This window comes from Eptatretus burgeri, chromosome 10, assembly GCF_056783735.1.
Source record: "Eptatretus burgeri isolate ZD-2024b chromosome 10, Ebu_testis_v1, whole genome shotgun sequence".
In the NCBI taxonomy this organism is placed as follows: Eukaryota; Metazoa; Chordata; class Myxini; order Myxiniformes; family Myxinidae; genus Eptatretus; species Eptatretus burgeri.
Window position 1 is genome coordinate 49,776,819 of NC_140970.1, and position 20,000 is coordinate 49,796,818.

Here is a 20,000-nt window from a genome sequence, read left to right on the forward strand (position 1 = left end):
GTTTGTGTGTGTGTACATGTATGTATGTGTGTGTGTGTGTGTGTGTGTGTGTGTGTGTGTGTGTGTGTGTGTGTGTGTATCTGTGCGTGCGTATATGTATCTATGTGTATACGTATATATATATATATATATATATACATATATATATATATATATATAGATATATATATATATATATATACATATATATATATATATATATATATATATATATATATATATATATATATATATATACTTTTATTTATTTATTTTTTGAAAGAAGAAGGCACTTCCAACCAAAAGTAAAAAACGAGATCGACTCCGCTAATTTGAGCAAAAAAGTGAGAGCAGACCCGGTCTCAGGCAACGTTTCGCCGGCTTCACGGCCGGATTCATCAGGCACAATGGAATCTATTGAGTCTATCTATATATGTATATATACACACATGTTATGAGTTTAGGAGACCCGAGACCTTAGAAGACCCTTTAGACATTTTAGTCCCTTTAGATGCCATTAGAGATTTACATCCTTTCGACCCTATAGAGTCCTAAGACCCCGTTCCGCCCTTTAGAACTCTAAGACCCAGTCATCCCCAAAGACCCATAAGACCCCTTTGATCCAGCCGATCCTATAGACTCTATAGACCCTGTTAGAATCCTTAGACCCAAAAACCCCCATCTTCTCGCAATATACAAACTATACTTTTTTCAGCAAATACTATGCAATCTCACCCACCCGATGGGTGGGTAACTGCTCGTTTGAACAGAATTTGTATATTGGGTCACTGAATGGGTTCAACAATCAAAACCGAGAAGGATATTATTATTGAGGGCAAAAGCTCAAAGGGTCAAAGGTCAAGGTTGCATAAAATCATCAATTTTCATCAGACTTGAAAAATGAACAGGGTTTGCAAGTTGGGTCAATGAAGCATATTTTGACATCAAAAAAGTCAAGATCACATAAAATCATAAATTTTCATCCACATTAAGGTCCCTGGTTATCCAAAATCATATTAACTTCAGGTTTGAACAGGATTTGCATATTTGGTCAGAGAATTGGTTCAACAAAATCAGAACGATCGATTTAGCCATTTTGACATGTCAATGGTTGCCATGGCATCAATTTTAACCCATTATAATCAAATGGGACTTTTTGTGAACTTATTATAACCATACCTCAATAATTTTTCAAGATATCAAATTGAAACTTAAGTAGCTTATTTGGATGTATGTGCAGCATATTTGAGTAAATTGTGGTCAACATTAGTCAAAGGTCAAGGTCAAGGCCATCCGAAACATGCAAAACACCGACAAGGCCACAATTAGAAAAAGTACAAGCCAAATTTGTTATGCATATCATGTGGAATATATGTTATGGGTAAAATTTTCAAAATTGCCAAATTCCTGTTTATTTGGCAAATATTGGTTTTTAGATTTTCAAGTAGATTGGTTCGTCGATTTTGTTATTCTGTCTGTCTGTCTGTCTGTTTATCGCCTTCAGGTCACAATTTTAAACCAATCTTCATAAAACTTCACCATATGGTAGAGTTTGTCAGAAGGAAGAAGCCTTTTTTTTTTAGGTCAAAAGGTCAAAGGTCAACAACTTTGGTGAGATTTCTAAAACCACAATTTTCATCCGATTGACTTAAAATTTGAAGAGGATTTCTATTTCAGGTCACTGAATACAACCTGCCAATTATTTTTGAGGTCAACCTAGGCCAAAGGTCAACATAAGCCAAAGGTCAACAACTAAGGTGCGAATTCTAAAATCCTCAATTTTTATCCGATTGACTTGAAATTTGAAGAGGATTTGCACATTTGGTCATTCAATTCAACAACCAATTATTTTTGATGTCAAATTTGTTTTATGGATTTTGCAAGTATCGTGCTATGCACGACGTCTTCTTGTTTGTTTGTTCGTTTATTTATTTTTCTGTCGATCCGTTGCTTTTCTCCTAAACTACTCAACCAGGGACCATAAAACCCATATCGTTATAAATGTCTTTGTCTGAGGAGTTCTGGTTGAATGTTGTTTTTTTCCATTATAAATGACGTTATATGTTTTTTTTTAAAACAATTTATCTTGTCCACTATTTTTACTGAGGAATCGCAAGATGACGGAATCTCGTGAGACTGTGAATTAAAAGTTTTCCTAATTAAAAAACAAATAAATTGGAACATGAGCGTTGTTAACAACAGGAAGAAAGGGGAAGGAGAGGAGAGAGAGTTGGGGTGGGAAGGGCACAGAGTTGGGAGGGGGAGGGGGGGTGCAGAGAGTTGGGAGAGGGAGATTAAGGAGTTGGGAGTGTGGGTGGACTTTGGGTTGGGAGAGGAGGGTTGCAGACACTTGGGGTTTGTGGGGGTGGGGAGAGTTGAGGACTTGAAGAAGAAAGGGGGAGGGTAGGACAGAGATATGGGGTGGGGCCAGAGAGGGGACAGAGTTGGGAGAGGTGGATTGAGGCTTTGGAGGGGTGAGGATTTGGGGGAAGGGGGAGTTGAGGACTTCAAAAAGAATGGGGAAGGGGAGGCCATCTGTCTATTTAATCTGCCTCCTATTTATAAATTGACAGATGAGTAGTTATAGATAGATAAAGAAATAAATAAATACATATCGATAGATATACAGATTAATAAAATGAAAGTTATGGTGAGTCGTGAATATGGAGAAAGGAACGAAAGTGGACAATGGCTTTATTCAATATTTGGAAAAGGTGGGCAATGGCTTCCAAAAACAAAACAAACTTTCCTATGTTTCTGGACTTTTGACTCAACCTGTGGATATATTATATTTTTACGGTGAATCTCAGGCTCATGGAGGAGCTTGCACACATATCACATGCAGGACAAAGACATAAGTAGACATCAGTAGACATCAGTGTACTTTTCACGTGAATTTTAAGGACATTAGTAGATTCAATGACAAACACAAATGGCACATGGAAGGTGAATCTGGATTCCAAGTGTTGTGAGCCAAAGACATGAAAGGTTCAGATATTTTACTTTTCACCCACAGTTCCTGCCCTGCACCCATTGGAAACTCAAAATCATGAGTGAACAAATAGCGACAAGACAAATCTCTTGGAACAAGATTGATTTCCAGTTCATCAGACTCCATGTCCAACACATTTCTGCTTTCACTCAAATTCAAACTTATTGCTTGTTGAAAAATCATTCCATAGCCATTATCATGAGGCCACTCACACGTGCAAGCAAATAACAAACCTGGTGTACTTCGCCTGCTGAACATTGCTCATGTTCTTTCGGAGGATCTCCTTCAGCGGACATGTGTTCTCCAGCCATTGGATCAGCCCCAGCCTGCAAAAAAGTTCCCACAAAGCACCATTTATCTCGATGCCCTTACATTATTAGTGGTTTTCTCACTCGTCTTGCCCAAATGTTTTATCAGCTTTCCTCATTTATATTTCCAAGCAGAGTTGTGAAGGAAAATAAGAAATTGTGTTAAGAGAGTCAGGCTACCATGTCCAAGACGATGACAAAAATAATGCACGCATTCTCACAGACACATTTGTTCATGTGAAACAATCTGTCAATAAGGACATGAGATGAGGAAACTGTAAAAATAAGAAAAACTAGAAGGACACTCGGTAGAGCGCATCCATCTGCCACGTATTGCCTGATCCATGAGAACATATCGGGCCCATTACATTTTAGAAATATCATGCCCACAGTACTCTCTTGTTTTTGGCCCGATCTCTCAATGGTGAAGAATCACTTTGAAAATGAAATAATTTTCGTCTGCAGATCCGGATTCGGATCTTCACCAAAAGCAAATCAATTCGTCCTCACCACACGCCCAACCTGTCCACCAAGTTTCGTCCGAATCAGTCCACAACTTTTTGAGATATCGTGCTATATATCGTTTTTGGCCCCATCTCTCAATGGTGAAGAATCGCTAAAAAAAAATTCTAGTCGTCGTATCCGGATCCGGATCCTCACCAAAATCTAATCAGTTCATCATTGTCACACACCCAACCTGTCCACAACTTTTTGAGATATCCTGCACACAAACAAACAAACAAGAAAAAGACGTTGTTCAGAGCACGATACTTGCAAAATCCACCCCCTCTCGAAAGGTTGCCATGGACACATGGCTTGTCCATTTCATTTCAACTTGTCCATTTCATTAAAATTGACAATATTAATCAAAGCTCAGGTTCATCGGATGAATATTATTTTTTTACATTGAAATTGATTTTAGAAGTTTGACCTTGAGTTGACCTTTGACCTTTCGACCTCAAAATCGTTGGTTTCCTAATTCAGTGATGCGCTCTGCAATTGTGTTTAATTTTCAGGTTAATCAGATGGAAACTGACGATTGTTCAGATGAAATTTGATGATTTTAGAAGTATGACCTTGGATCTTTTGACCTCAAAAATAGTTGCTTTCCCAATTCAGTGATGGACTGCGCAAATCCTGTTCAACTTTCAAGTTAATCGGATGAAAATTGACGATATTTCGGATGAAATTTGATGATTTTAGAAGTTTGACCTTTCAAGGAAATACAAGGAAATCTAACACAGGAGGAGGCCATTCAGCCCATCATGCCCACACAAACACCATAGAAATTTCTCTACATGAGATCCAAGGACCTGTAGGTGATAAACAGACAGACAGACACCGAGGATAACAAAATCGACTAACCAATATACTTGAAAAATCTTCGATTTTGCAAGTAACAAAGACAGACAGAAAGGGGTGAAAACCTTCACCTTCAGTGGCGGAGGTAATAAATATTTTTGGACGGGTTTGGATGAAACTTGGTGGATATGTTGGGTGTGTGACAAGGAAGAAATGATTCAATTTTGGTGAAGATCCGGATGTGATAATTTTTTCGTGATGCTTCACCATTGAAAGATAGGGCTCAAAAACGATATATAGCACGATATTTCAAAAATGTATTGGGCCCGATATGTTATCATGGATCAGGCATTACGGGGCGGAGGTATGCGCTCTCCCATACCCTTCTAGTTTTGTCTTTATTAATAACTCTTGGATATACCTGTCATGAGTGGCTGATGGGATGGAATGACATTTGATTAGATGGGAGGAACATCATCGAACAACAACAATAACCACCCCGTGAGAGTTGGGCTTAAAGCATCATGGGCCGAAATGCTGTGCCAGCATAGCAAACCTTTGCCTAAGGTCTAACTTTCAGCTGGGCTGAATGGAATACAGTCAAAGCTCGTTACTATGCCACCCGTCGGGACCGAGCAAAAGTGGCATAGTAGCGAGAGTGGCATAGTAACGAGATTTTGTAAAAACGGCCTTATTTTCTCAAGTTACCCATCTGTAGTTAATCTTTAGACAAAATTTATTCCAGCAAGTAAAAGGCATGACTGTTGTATAAACTCAGCGAACGGAGAACATACACACACTAACAGAGTTCACACACCAACATATGGCATGGCGAGAAATTCACGACACACAAAGCTTTCAAGAATCGTCGGCTGGCGCATCTTCTTTCGGCGGATCTCGTGCATCTCGTTGTCTAGCCGATTGCACGCTTGCATCACACCGGGCTTCCCGCTTCTCTGCTGCATGAACTTCCGGACGGTGCTACAAGCGCGCTGGGCTTCCTCGAACGGAACGATTTCCTCCTCGACAGTTACCTCGTCATCTTCGCTTTCCACCGGCTCCTCACTGCACAGAATCTCCTCCAGCGTGAAATACCCGCCAGTCGCGAGGCGCTCGTCGGCTTCGAGAAAGTCAGACAGCTCGATCTCCTCGTTCTCGTGCATCTTTTCCTCGGCAGGCAGAGCTTCCCAGATGTCGGGCAGCTCCGCATCCTGTGGCTCAGTTTGGATCTCCTCTTCGATGAACTTGGCCTTCGCGAAACAGTTCCTGATCGTCGACTTGCCGACCTGCTCCCAAGCACGCCGGGCGACGTGTAGATCGTCGAGCAACGTGAACTTGAACTCCTTTCCCTCGTCTATGGCCTCAAGCCGGCGGCATAGCAGGAGCTTCTTGTAGTGGCGCTTGAGGTTCTATATGATTCCCTGATCCATTGGTTGCGAATTGGCTGTCGTGTTGGGTGGGAAGAAGACCAGTTGGATGTTGTTCAGCTCGAGCTCGGGAGGGTGGCCAGAGAAGTTATCGAGACAGACCAGCACTCTGCATCCCTGCTGGCCGACTCCGTCCGTCCCCACGCACGCAACATCTCCTCGAAAAGCTCCGCCGTCATCCACGCCTTCGGGAGTTCCCGCCTTGTACTTGACCGGATCTCTTTGTTCTTGAAGGCACGGGGTTTCTTGGAATTGCCAATCACCAGAAGAGGGAACTTCTCGCTGCCGCTCATGTTTGCCCCAACCAGAATAGTGATCCTTTGCTTGCTTTTCTTTCCTCCAGTACACCGCTCTCCCTGAAAGCCATGGTCTTGTTCAGAAGCAGCTGCCAGAAGAGTCCAGTCTCGTCCAGGTTGAAGACGTCGTCTGCGGAGAACTGCCTGAGTAAGGGCCGGAGAACCTGTTGTTGCCACTCAAGAAGGGGATTGCGAATCCACCGCTCCAGCTTCGCCTCTGCACTGTCTTGAACGTGATGCCGTGGTGCTTCTTGAAATTGCCCAACCAACCGTCGCTCGCCATGAAGTCTGGGATGTGCATCAGCTCGCCAGTTTCATCGCCTTCTCCTTGATCAGATTGCCGCTGACAGGCACATTCTGTCCTCTGATTGCTTCAGCCACATGAGCACTCCTCATCAAGCTTCGGGTCGTGAGCCTGCGGCCAACTTCATGCGCTTCGATGGAAATCCAGCTTTGATTGCAGCCTCGATTGCATCCTTCTTGCTGAGAATACCCTTCATGGTGGTTCTCTTAACTTCGACGCCCCATTTCTTGCTAATCTCCCTGGCCAACTTGGACTGATTCGGCTCCTTCTTCGCGGCATCGATGATCTCCTTCTTCTCCCTCAGCGTAAAGTCGGTTCGCTTTGCGTTTCTGAGCTGACATTATGGGCTGAATTTGAAAAAAAATGATGTCTGTTGTACGTGTGCCTGCGTGTCTGTGTGTGTGCTCGCGCTTTTTTGTGTCTCGTTGTGCGTGTTGTGATTGGCTTGTTGTGGCTGGCATCGGGGAGAAGAATCGCGTGTTTTGACACAGTCTGACTATGCGCGTACGTATTGAGTTATGTTGTGCGCAGCTGGACTGTAGTCTGTCGCTCGCCTTTGGACGTGAGTGTGATAATCGAGCACTGCGCAATACAGACTTTTTCACGACTCGTGCCTTTTAACAGTCACACAGTAGTGGCATGGTAGCGAGAGTAGGGGGTGGCATAGTAAATTTATTTTGTATTGAATTTTGTCGGGACCGAGCAAAAGTGGTATAATAGCGAGAGTGGCATAGAAGCGAGGTGGCATAGTAACGAGCTTTGACTGTAGTTAGAAATTAATTTAGATGCAGTAATCAGACGATTGAGACATTGTACATAATCACCAAACTTTGTAAGCATAATTGACAAATTGCTTAGAGAGGAGACAGCAATCGTGCTCGACAAAAAAGGGACAGACACCGTTATATTATGTCCATAGATATATTTTAAAAAAAATGAAAAGAAAAAAATTTGCAGCATTTGAATTACTAAAATCAACTGTAAGCGAGAGTATTTAACCCTTTCTTTCCATCCCCAATTTTATTTTGTCTCAGATGTGTCTTTTTCTCAACAATGACAATTTTTGAGGAGAAAATCGTGAAAAATCAGCAAGATGACTGAAGGGGGTTTTGATGGGCTCACACTATAACTCAGACTTACAATTGCAGTTTGATAAGTCACAACAAAAGTTTGATAATCTTATAAATTGCAAGAGAAACTTTGAATACGAGTAGGGTATTGTGTAAACAAGGTGCTTTGGTGAGAATAAAGTTTTAAAATATGAGCAAAATAAGGAAATGAATCAAGTTAACCCTCACTCAACTTGCACCAGCAGCACAATTGAGTCAGATGAGGACCATTACCTGAGAAAGCTGCTCTTTGCACTTTGGTAGAGCTGCCAGTTTTGAAAGAGAGGTGAGTAAAAGTAAGGAAAGAGTAACAATGCTTTTATTTTTAAAAAATGTTGGGAAGGACAGGTGGACCAGAGTAGTAATTGGGGAATCTTAAAAATGGTGAAAGTCTTGTCAGTCTAAACCAATTGTTTTTTAACGTGTCAACTGCTCGTTTGACCTTTGATTAATTTACCCCATGTGCATGTCAGTGTGATTTATTCTGATTTTGACGGAAGTTAAGTCCATGTTAAAACTTGTATTTTTCTGCCCGTTATTTTCTTCTTCTCCTTCTTCTTCTGCAGCATTATTAGCCAACTTCAAATGGGGTCACTGACACTGATCATGCGCCACCATTTGGGTCGATCGTATACCCATTTTTATCCACACCTTTCTCCTTCATGCCCGCTTCCACACAATTACTCCATCTCCTCTTCGGTCTGCTCCACCTTCTTTCCAGGTGGTATCATTCTCATCATCCTTCTTCCCACATACTATTCATTGCTTCTCATTACATGCCATACCATCTCAATCTACTTCCCTATACCTTCTCAGATGCTTCAACCACCTTCACAGTTCCTCGGATGCATTTGTTCCTCACATGGTCTTCAAGCGATACACCATAGAACCATCGAAGCATCCTCATCGCAGTCACATCTAATCTTTGCTCCCACCTTATCATCGGCCTTGTTTCCACGCCGTACAACAGCGCCGGCCTCACCACCGTCCTGTGCACCTTTCCCTTCAGTCTCATCTGCATCTTTCTATCACAAAGCACTCCTGAAACCTCCTTCCTTGGCTTGTAATTTTCTTGTATTGGCTTGTAATTTTCTGTCCATTATCTAGTATCTAAACAAGCTCGAATGAGCTAAGATCCTCGTCCTCTTAATGATGACGTCATAAAAACGAATATGACGTCATTGTGATGTATCAGGTTTGCGATAAATTTTCTGTGCTAATGCCCAGCTTGATTCCCGCAAACAACATTCAAACAGCTTGCCTAGTTTCGGAGATAATGGTATCGGCGATTTCCATTAGCGGCGATATTATGACGTCAACTTTTTTTTCTAGGAAGAATTTCCAAAATCGGAGATGGTTACTGCCTGCGCGTGGGCTTTCCGCATATACATGGCACTTTTCATGAAGATCCGATGAAAACTCTGGGTGGTGAAACAAATGTCAAAAATTAGGAATGACATCATAAAAATTTATATGATGTCATAGTGATGTATCATATGTGCGGTAATTCATCTCTGCTAATGCCCTGTTCGATTCCCGCAAACAGAATTCAAAAAGCTTGCCTAGTTTCGGAGATAATTTTTTAGGCGATTTCCATTAGCGGAGATATTTTGACGTCATAACTTTTTTTCTCGGAGGAATTTTCAAAATCGGAGATGGTTACTGTCTGCGCAGGGTATTTTTACATATACATGTCAAGTTTCAGGAAGTTTTGATGAAAACTGTAGGCTGTGAAACAAAAAAGTCCACAAGAACAACAACGTGAGTAAGACTTAGAGATCCTCCACGAGGATCTAAAAAAAATTCACTGGAGTGGGATGGAGAAACAACACAGACATGTTGGGCTGGATAGACCGTTCCTCTGCATTTCCTCCCATCCTCTTTTAATGCATAAAACTATTCCTTTTGACGTTGTATCGTGTTAAATGTAAAACAAACAAAATTAGAACTGCTACTTTATAACTGCTGGCAGTGATGACCTGGTACCAAGACGTCCGGCTTCGATACAACACGAAACTTGAATGATAGTTGCAAAGTCTTACTTCGATAGGATAAGTGGTTCCAGAGAGAACATTATTAAATATTTTTCTTCAATCCAATACGGCTGCCAAATCATGTGACCTATCATTTATTCCTGAACAAACTTGTACAACCATCGCTTGGGGAACATTTTGGTCAAGTTTCAATTTTTTACATCGTGCGGTTTTGGAGCAACAGAGGTCAAAGATTTTTAGTCTTTTCAAAAATGGCACCCATACCACATGACCTATGATGTCATAATTATCAATTAAATATGCTTCTCAAAAGGTTACATATTATGGTGAATAGTTCATGTCAAACGGCCTTACGGTTGCCGAGAAAATGAATTTGAAATCGAAAAAAACCCCAAATCTCCGGCGGAATAAGAAAAATAATAAATAAACAAGAAAAAAAATAGGGTACCCAGACTTGTAGGCTTGGTACCCTAACACCAAAACAACGCCCATCCCCCCACCCCCAAAATACAACAAAGGAAATGAGAATGGGATTTTAAACTCTTGCTTTGCGTTTCGAGCACAATCTATATTTCTTACGAGCAGCAATTTTGTCTGAAACTCGATATTCCACCACCCTGACTGAGAGTGTGAGAGGCAAATTTGATTGGTCGAGATGGTGTAAGATGGTGTAATATTTTGTCCAAATATTGCTAAACTGGAGGTTTTTGAAAGTGGAAAGAAGGTGATTTGTGTTCTGCAATGTTCAAGTATATAATTCAATTTAAATGATTATAAAGATTTTAAAGGCTAAAAAACAAAATAACTTTTTTTTTCCGAAGTTTACCGCCATCATTGCACCATCTTTTACACTGCCTTATTTAAAACGTTAAATTAGTTCTTCGTGCCTGGTGTTTGTGCCCTTTATGTCGTCGCTAAAAACAGTAAGTTTCCTGTTTGGAATGATTTTCAATTTTGTTTGACTGCCAGACAGGTAGACAGAGTAAACCAATTACATTAAACCTCTCTGCACATACAAGATCGGGACGAGATTCCGTACAGTTTGCCAAGTTCAGAGCTAAAATAATGCTAAGCTGTCGGTTCGTGTTCCGATTCACGTTCTGATTCGTGTTCTTTAGTGTTCAAAATATAGAATTCAATTGAAATTAAGTAGTTCCTTGATCATAGACTGACGTCTGTAGACAGACAGATGAACCGATTGCTTAACCCTGCTTTTTGTTTCACGCACGTGAGATAACAACAGTTTATTGCACCTGGTAGTTAGTGGGATCACAGTATAAGTGATGAGTGGCAAGCCACCAATTGTGGCACTTGCTGAGCAACCCAATGTGTTATTCATGATCCCAAGAAGTTGCTGGATCCTCTGGTCTTGTCTCAGATCCTCACCACCTTTCACCAGGAATTTGTGCTCGCGTTCATCATCTCCACGAAGCACCAGGCACTTGGGCTTTCTGATGGAGTTCATGATCTGTACCTGAAGAAACCAAAATCACTACTTTGATTGGAGGTCACTGAATGTCACCACAACATGCAAATAAGGCAAACGATGTATTTTACATAAATGTTGCAAAAGGGCAAGAGGTTTTGTAAACAAAAGAAACAATTTTACCAAAACACGATAAGCAGGGTAAAAAACAGAAGAAGAAAAAAAAGTCACAATTGAGTCTATTATTTAAAATCTGGTTTATAAATTTGATAACGCAACTGCAATGCAATGTTGATGTAAGGATAATGTCATCGTATCATGGGAAGCAATTAACTTCTTAAAGACTAAAGTCGAGCATTAACATGTTTTTTTTTTATCTTCAAAGATGCATTGACCCATGCAGCAATTAACTTACCCTCTCATCAAACCCAGTGATCTTGACATGGTACTCTGGTTGAGGTTTACTGTGGCCAGTGTACTGTCCTGTTAAAAAAAAAAACACGACAAGCAGTTTGAAGATTGAAAGTTAAAGATTGAAACAAGACAGTGTAATGCTGTGATGGCAAACAAATGAAATGACCATGTGTTAACACGTTTGGCATTCCAATACGAGTTCTTGTCTCATGATTCTGTAACCCCACATTCTCAATACGATATATTTCAAGTTCTTTCATTAGTCAGAGACACTAGCTCGGTACAATTAGGCCCTGCTTTACATGTCACTCCTGAATAGCGGAACAAATCCATGATAACTTGTCATTGATTCACTTGTACGTTGTTTTTAAAGAATGAAGGACAGGCAGACTAGTGTTAGTCGCTTATGTTTGTTGGAGTGACTCACGATGTATCACAACATCCTTCCGCCTCATGATCACTCAATCTGCCTCCATACCTCCACCATTGAGAACTGTTTGAACGTTGTACCTTACAATAGGTGTTTTTATTCATTTTCGATCGCAACCACTCTGAAAGTATTTGGTAAAGGCCCAGGAAGTGCTATTGGTTTTGCTGGTAGAAAAACAACACGTAAAAGTATCACCCTTTAGGGTAAACGAGACGTGTTAAAAGCATTTGGACAATGCAGAATGCCAGTTGAGATTGGACGAGCGCTTGGCATCCCTCCTACGATGGTGTGAACAATTTCTGTTAATGCAGAAAAATTAGAGAGAGTGCACAAAAACAATCTTGCCCTTTCATCTCAGTATGTATATGTATATGCACATTATATAATCTCTCTCCATCCCTCTCTCCATCTCGGTAGCTCAACCACCCTCCAAAATAAAAATTGGCAATCATCGGTGGTGAGTGTTATAATATCTCAATCAACATATTTATTTGTATTTTAAGTACCTCGCGATCTACTGTTTTATTATTTAAATATTTATTATACCTGATTATTATATACAGTAACAGAAGCACCCGCTCTCCACAGGAGTGGCAATGGGGTTGTGTTATTATCCTGACTCAAACTTGCAATTCAAACTACCTCTCGCTGGGTGAATCCAAACACCTCACTGCACTGGAAAACGTGGGAACAGGAATACGGCACTGCAAAGGGTGGGACCCGTAATACCCTCTCCCACCTGGAGGGGCACTACACGATACACATGTACGTGGAGAATGTGCATCCCCACCTCCTTCCCCCACTCCCAAAGTTCCCTAGCAAGGATAAAAACACCCCTACATACACTAATTGGGGTCATGCTGATCCTATGCAGCAAGTCTATATGTAATCGGCCAGGAACTTTTGGAGGGGTAGCATGACAAACAAGCACGTGCGCATAAACACACATGCGCACAAAAAAAAAAGATTTAGTAGTGAAAATATTGGCCAAAAAACTCCCCAGGCATTGAACCATTCGCTTTACGCCGTTTCACTTCAGGTTGAACTTTCCATCCTCGAGGTAAAATGAGGACTTATTGTAAAAATAAACTGGCTATTACAGTGACCAAGCAGAGATGTGTCTCAATTTAATGAACTGTTTGAGCATGTATATTTATTTGGCATGTACGCCATAAAATAAAAAAGATTTATTCCACTATTTTCATAGTTATTTGGGAGCAGATAAGTTACTGATATTAGGGGAGCCATTACAGATATGAGAGAGAGAGGGGAGAGAGAGAGAGAGAGAGAGAGAGAGAGAGAGAGAGAGAGAGAGAGAGAGAGAGAGAGAGAGAGAGAGAGAGAGAGAGAGAGAGAGAGAGAGATATAGAGATAGAGATAGAGATAGAGATAGAGATAGAGATAGAGATAGAGATAGAGATAGAGATAGAGATAGAGATAGAGATAGAGATAGAGATAGAGATAGAACGAGAGACAGAACGAGACAGAACGAGAGACAGAACGAGAGACAGAACGAGAGACAGAACGAGAGAGAGAACGAGAGAGAGAACGAGAGAGAGAACGAGAGAACGAGAGAGACAGACAGACAGACAGACAGACAGACAGAGAGAGAGAGAGAGAGAGAGAGAGAGAGAGAGAGAGAGAGAGAGAGAGAGAGAGAGAGAGAGAGAGAGGTTTTCTTCGATTTTTACAGACACCATGCCAATCTGTGAACATCATCGATTTGCATGTTGCTTTGGTTTTTTTGCAATTAAGTGGTGAACTCTTATGGATGTCAGGAGGTTCAAAATATTTGGTAATATCTATAATTCTGCAGTAGTACCTTTGCAGCATTGTTCTAACATCACCAAGCTGTTTGGTCTTCTGTGGCTGAGAGAAAAAAAATAATGCTGGATGTTCCAAATAGTGTAGAAGGTGCAGTAAGACAGAGGTTGATGCAGATTAAAACTCGACTCACCATCTTCACAGGATCCAATGCTACTCCCTCGGCTGCCTGTATGAGGCATTGGTTATGGCCACTTCAACTCACTGTGCCTGAGCAATGTAAAGGGTTTGTTTGTTCCCTTCAGTTCTAGGTGAAGAGAAGCCTGTTATCTGCCTGCACCTTTTTCTGAGTCTTTTTTTCTGCATCTGGCTCGGCGTCTGTGTGTGTACCTTGCGTCTCTCCCAGAAGGAAGGGAGCTACAAGTGATGCTCAGCTGCTGACACCACCATCTTTCATCTCTTCCACAAAATCTTCAAACCCCAACGTAAAGGGATTCACTGTGTATGCTGAGTCGCACTGCTGTACTATCCTATCACACATATATCACATATACATCTATATATACATCTTTAAAAAAAAAAAAAAAAAAATATATATATATATATATATATATATATATATACATACATACATACACACACACATATCCTAGTAAGGATCAGCTGGCTTTGCTCACCTCAACACAAATCGCCACAGAGCCGCAGGTTTTTTTAACCAAAATGCATGTAATTAAATCCTTGACCTCATCACCACATAATTCAAAACACCTCATCACAACGTAAACACCACCAATTCTGTTTGTCTGTGAGCAAGATATCTCAAAAGAACAGAGTCGGTTGAAACTTGGTGGACACATTGGGTGCGTGACAAGGACAAATTGATTCGATTTTGACGAAGATCCGAATCCAGATATTAGAATTTTGAAAGTGATTCGTCACCATTGAGAGGTGGGGCCAAAAACGATGTCCAGCATGATATCTCAAAAAGTTATGGATGGATTCGGGCAAAACTTAATGGACAGGCTTGGTGTACTCCAAGGACAAATTGATTCAATTTTGGTGAAGATCTGGATCCCAATCCAGATACGAGAACTTTTTAATTTTATCAACGATTCCTCACCATTGAAAGAATAGGGCCTAAAACGCTATATAGCAAGATATTTCAAAACATTGTGGACAAATTCAGATGAAACATAGTGGAGTGGTTGGGTGTGTGACAATAATGAAATGGTTTGATTCGATTTTGGTGAAGATCCGGATTCAGATCCAAATACTAGAATTCTTCACAATTGAGAGATCAATCCAAAAATGGTATATAGTACGGTATTTCAAAAGGTTTATGTTTGAATTATGACACAACTTGGTGGATGAGTTGGGTATGTGAGAATAACAAGCCAATTCGATTTTGGTTTCGGTCTGGATGTGGATCTAAAACAAACTGATCAGCCTGGTGAAGGTATGCATTCTACCGAGTGTTTTTCTTGTTTGAAAACATTATTTTAAAAACATTTTCTTACAATGCATACATATCTACCTGGAATCTCAAGTTGCGGTCCCTCATGACCAGGCTGAAACTGGCTTAACCAAGGAGAATACTCCTTAAGATTCCCTGGTTCAGCTCTTGAGGTTGAAGACTGCATTTTTATCCAGAGATCACGATAACTTCTTGTAAACTCTTCCACAGTCATGTCAGCCAGTTTTGTCCCATCAGTGCCAAATATTTTCTTCAGCTCTTGTCCATATTTCTGAAACCATTGCAAAAGATATATTATCAGCATAATTCAATTTTAAAATAAAGTAGAATGGACATTCTCAGGCAAAAACAGCCAGAACAAACAAGGAAACAATAATGTGTAAAAAGTAGAATAACGAAGAGACTGATTCCATAGCATTCCATAGTTCTTGTTAAATCGCCGGTAACCAGTTATTTTACTGTAAATTCTGCAAATTGTTACCGTTACTGCCTATCAATTTTTTAAGAAACCTCTCTCAAAAGCTGCGCAGAAGTAGTGCGGGGGGGGGAGGGGGAGGGAGTTCATTTAGTGAAGAACTGGAGACAAAAATTATGAAAAAATATTCAAGCAGTGCTTATAAATGCAAGCATAAAGCAGAAAAAGATGAAAATGAAGCAAAACTGCCTCGTATAAGCAGTTACTTCAGTAAATACTTCAACTTCGACTGTTAATAGAGTAACTGCACCGTCAACTCCTGGTGATAACCATAACGGCAGAGATGTCAATAAGTCACAAGAGCCAAGTCTCAAGTCACCGTAGTATTACTTCAACTTATGGCAAGTCCCACATTTACTTATAAACATAGTGGACTGCAATCTATCAAGGAAATAAGACGCAAGGCTTCATTTATTGCAATGTATGTTGAATGCAAGCTTGAGCCGGTAACGGAACCAAAATTTCTAGGCTTTGGCTTTGGGTTTCTCGGCTTTGCCTCTTTCATATTAACAAGTCATTTACATATTACACTAAAAACTAGAACAGTTCAGAACCTAATATTTTGCGTAAATGGAGCCTAATGTTACAGGAAGACGTGACATGATCCACACAATTGATTACCTAAAATGAAGTGCTGGAAGTGTCCACCACTATGTTGTAGGAACAAATTCAAATTTTGCAGCATTCTCTATAACACGAAGTGTCACATTTCTTTGGGAATATTGCTGATTATGTCACTGATTATTTATTGCTTTTAATTCACCAAGAGTTTGTGGATTTGCAGTGTACACCACATCCTTCAAATATTCCCACAAATTATATAATAATACAGTCATTGCCAAAAATATTGGCATCCTTGCACTTTTTTTTCAAATAACGAACTGTTTCTTTCAGAAAATTATTGAAATTTAAAATATATTTTTGTATCCACATCTGTATTTCTTTGGTTTGCAGTGAAACAAAACAAAAAAAGCTGAAAAAAATTCCGAAATCTTCGCTTCTTCCACACAAAAATCCGAAAATGGCCTGGACAATATTAATGTCATCTTTTAGAAGTTGTTCGCTATTATTAGATTTCAAGCAGGTGATTATCCTTTACTTTGGAATTGAACTCACCTGTGGTGAGTTGCAGGTGCCTGCAATATAAAAACATCACTCATTCAACAAGTTAGAATCGGGTAAAGAAGTCATTCTGCTGTTTAGTGTCACTGTGTGTACCACAATGAGCATGGAGAAAAGAAAGACACCAGAGAATTGTCTGAAGTCAGACACAACATTGTAGTCAAGCATGGACAATCTCAAGGGTAAAAGTCCATCTCCAGAGACGTTGATATTCCTGTGTCCACCGTATGCAATGTTATTAAGAAGTTTAAGGCCCATGGCACTGTAGCCAACCTCTCTGGATGTGGCCACAAGAGAAAACTTGATCGAAGATTGCAGCAAAGGATTGTTTGAATGGTGGAGAAAGCACCTCGATCAACGGCCAAACAGATTCAAGTTGACCTTCAGACACAAGGTACGCACCATCCGTTGCCAACTCAATGAAAGGGGGTTCGATGGTAGGAGACCCAGGAGGACCCCACTGGAGAGAGAGAGAGAGAGAGAGAGAGAGAGAGAGAGAGAGAGAGAGAGAGAGAGAGAGAGAGAGAGAGAGAGAGAGAGAGAGAGAGAGAGAGAGAGAGAGAGAGAGAGAGAGAGAGAGAGAGAGAGAGAGAGAGAGAGAGAGAGAGAGAGAGAGAGAGAGAGAGAGAGAGAAAAAAAAAAAAAAAAAAAAAAAAGCCCGACTGGAGTTTGCCAAAACACACCTGAACAAGCAAAAATCCTTCTGGGAGAATGTCCTGTGGACAGATGAGACCAAATTAGAGCTTTTTGGTAAAGCACATCATCTCTATGTTTACAGAAAAGAAAATGAAGCCTTCAAAGAAAAGAACACCTTCCCTACAGTTAAACATGGAGGTGATTCAGTGATGTTTTTGGGTTGCTGTGCTGCCTCTGGCACTGGGTGCCTTGAATGTGTTCATGGCATCATGAAATCAGGAGATTACCAAGGCATTTTGGAGCGCAATGTTCAACCCACTGTCACAGAGCTGGGTCTCCGTCGAAGGTCATGAGTCTTGCAGCAGGACAATGACCCCAAACACACTTCAAAAAGCATCCAGGAATGGTTCAAGACAAAATGCTGGACTGTTCTGAAGTGGCCAGCAATGAGTCCAGAACTAAATCCCATTGAACGTCTGTGGGGAGATCTGTAAACAGCAGTCGGGAGAAGGCACCCTTCAAATCTGGGAGAACTGGAGCAGTTTGCACAAGAGTGGGACAAACTGCCAGTAGAGAGGTGTAGGAAGGCCATTCATGGCTATAGGAAGCGCTTGACTGCAGTTATTTTGTCCAAAGGTTGTGCTACCAAATATTAAGTCGAGGGTGTCAATAATTTTGTCAATGCAATTTCTTTTTATTTTCTCATTTAAAAGGACATTAAGTTCTGAATAAGAAACAAATGTTCTGTAATATTAACAGTGAAATAAAGAATTGTAGAGACCAAATACTTATGTCAATTTCAACTTATTTTTGGAGAAAATTGTGAGCTATTTGAAAAAAGTGCAAGGGTGCCAATATTTTTGGCCACAACTGTATAATGAGTTCCCTTACAAGGAACTTCAACGCAGGAAGAAGCCATTTGGCCAATCAAAGCCTGTACTGTGGTGGCCAACACATGGTTGTTTGTCTTTGCTCTATCCTTTGTAGCCCCCATTGGACTTAGAGGGTTTATGGATTGGGTCTCATCCATCCGTGCATGCGTCCTTCGAATCGCAGCCACATCTCAGACATGAATGGACCAATTTTGTTCAAACTTGGCACAAAGACAATGCATGATAGTTTTCATAAGCACATCATTTTGTTTCGCGATTCAATCAAAGATGGCCAACTGGTGGCAATTTTAGTTGTAAAAACCCGATGTTGAACACGTCCTCAACCATTTCCCAGACATGCATTTACCGATCTTGTTTAAACTTGGTACGTAGACAACAAATGATGGCTTACATTTGCAGGTCATTTTGTTTCGAGATCAGATCCAAGATAGCTGACTGGTGGCCATTTTGTTACTTAAACATGTCCCCAAACATTTCTCGGACATGCACGGTCTGATTTTGCTCAATTTCGGCACAGGCTCAGTACATAATGGCACACACGTGCAAATCACTATATTTTGCGATCTGATCAAAGATGGCCGACCGGTAGACTGGTCGCCATTTTAGTTGTAAAAAAAATCCGGTATTGAACACATCCTCAACCATTTCTTTGACATGCAATTACTGATGTTGTCCTATTTTTTTCATACTTATAACATGAAGCATCTTTCACCAAATTTTTTTAAAATTCTGATTGCTCCAATTTCAATTTCACCCCAACCACCTTTAAGTACAGTTTACATAAACTGATCAGATAGCATTTTCAACCGAATGATAATTTTCACTTGTCCACAGTTGTAGAATATTTTATACATAAATTAAATACGATTAAATGTTATACTGTTTGTGTAATTAACCTCCACCATCGAAAATGGATGGAGGTTACTGTTTTCACCCCTTTCTGTTTGTTTGTTTGTTTGTTTGTGAACAGTATTACGGAAAAACTCCTCGACGGATTTCGACGAAACTTGGTGGGGGGGGGGAGGTTAGGTCTGGTCCAAGGATCATGCCATTAGATTTTAGACTTGGTCCAAAATCCAATATGGCCGCTATGGCGGCCAATTTGAAAAAATATTTGAATTTTTTTTTTTTGCATTTCTACATGTTTTAAGTGATTTGCAACCCCCCCCCCCCACCCAAAAAAAAATTTTGCAACTTTTTTTTCAACAAAATTTCGATTTTTTTTGCATTTCTACATGTTATAAGTGATTTCCACCCCCCCCAAAAGAAATTGTTCGAGAAAAAAAATTTTGCAAATTTTTTTCAAGAAAATTTCGATTTTTTTTTTGCATTTCTACATGTTATAAGTGATTTCCAACAAAAAACATGCCAAAATTATAATTGCGGCTGATTTTGGAACTTCAGGTGGATATACCCACGTAAAATCAATTTCTGTCTCAAGGAATCTCGTTATGACGAATGAATTGAGTATGTAAAAGTTAAAAGTAAAAGGGAAAGTTGCAAACTATAACTCTGTGAGCACTGTTGACGTCAAATTGAATGAATAGGATATCAGGTTCACTTGAGTGACCTAGCAGTATTGGCGGTGGAGGTTTGCACTCTACCGAGTGCTCCCCCTCTAGTTCAGTATGTATTCCCCAAATATGTGAACATTG

At 40.4% G+C, this 20,000-nt stretch overlaps 1 protein-coding gene across 3 annotated transcripts in view; it reads right to left on the bottom strand.

Moving 5' to 3' along the window:
* Nucleotides 1-20,000, bottom strand: part of PRKDC (protein kinase, DNA-activated, catalytic subunit) — a 324,360-nt gene that overhangs the window by 28,577 nt on the left and 275,783 nt on the right. For all 3 annotated transcript variants that reach the window (XM_085898246.1, XM_085898245.1, XM_085898249.1), the window contains 4 exons: nucleotides 15,280-15,490; nucleotides 11,553-11,620; nucleotides 10,965-11,185; nucleotides 3,205-3,297 (listed from right to left, as the gene is read on the bottom strand). In XM_085898246.1, the coding sequence (XP_085754372.1) occupies nucleotides 3,205-3,297; nucleotides 10,965-11,185; nucleotides 11,553-11,620; nucleotides 15,280-15,490 (593 nt within the window). The remainder of the gene's footprint in view (nucleotides 1-3,204; nucleotides 3,298-10,964; nucleotides 11,186-11,552; nucleotides 11,621-15,279; nucleotides 15,491-20,000) is intronic.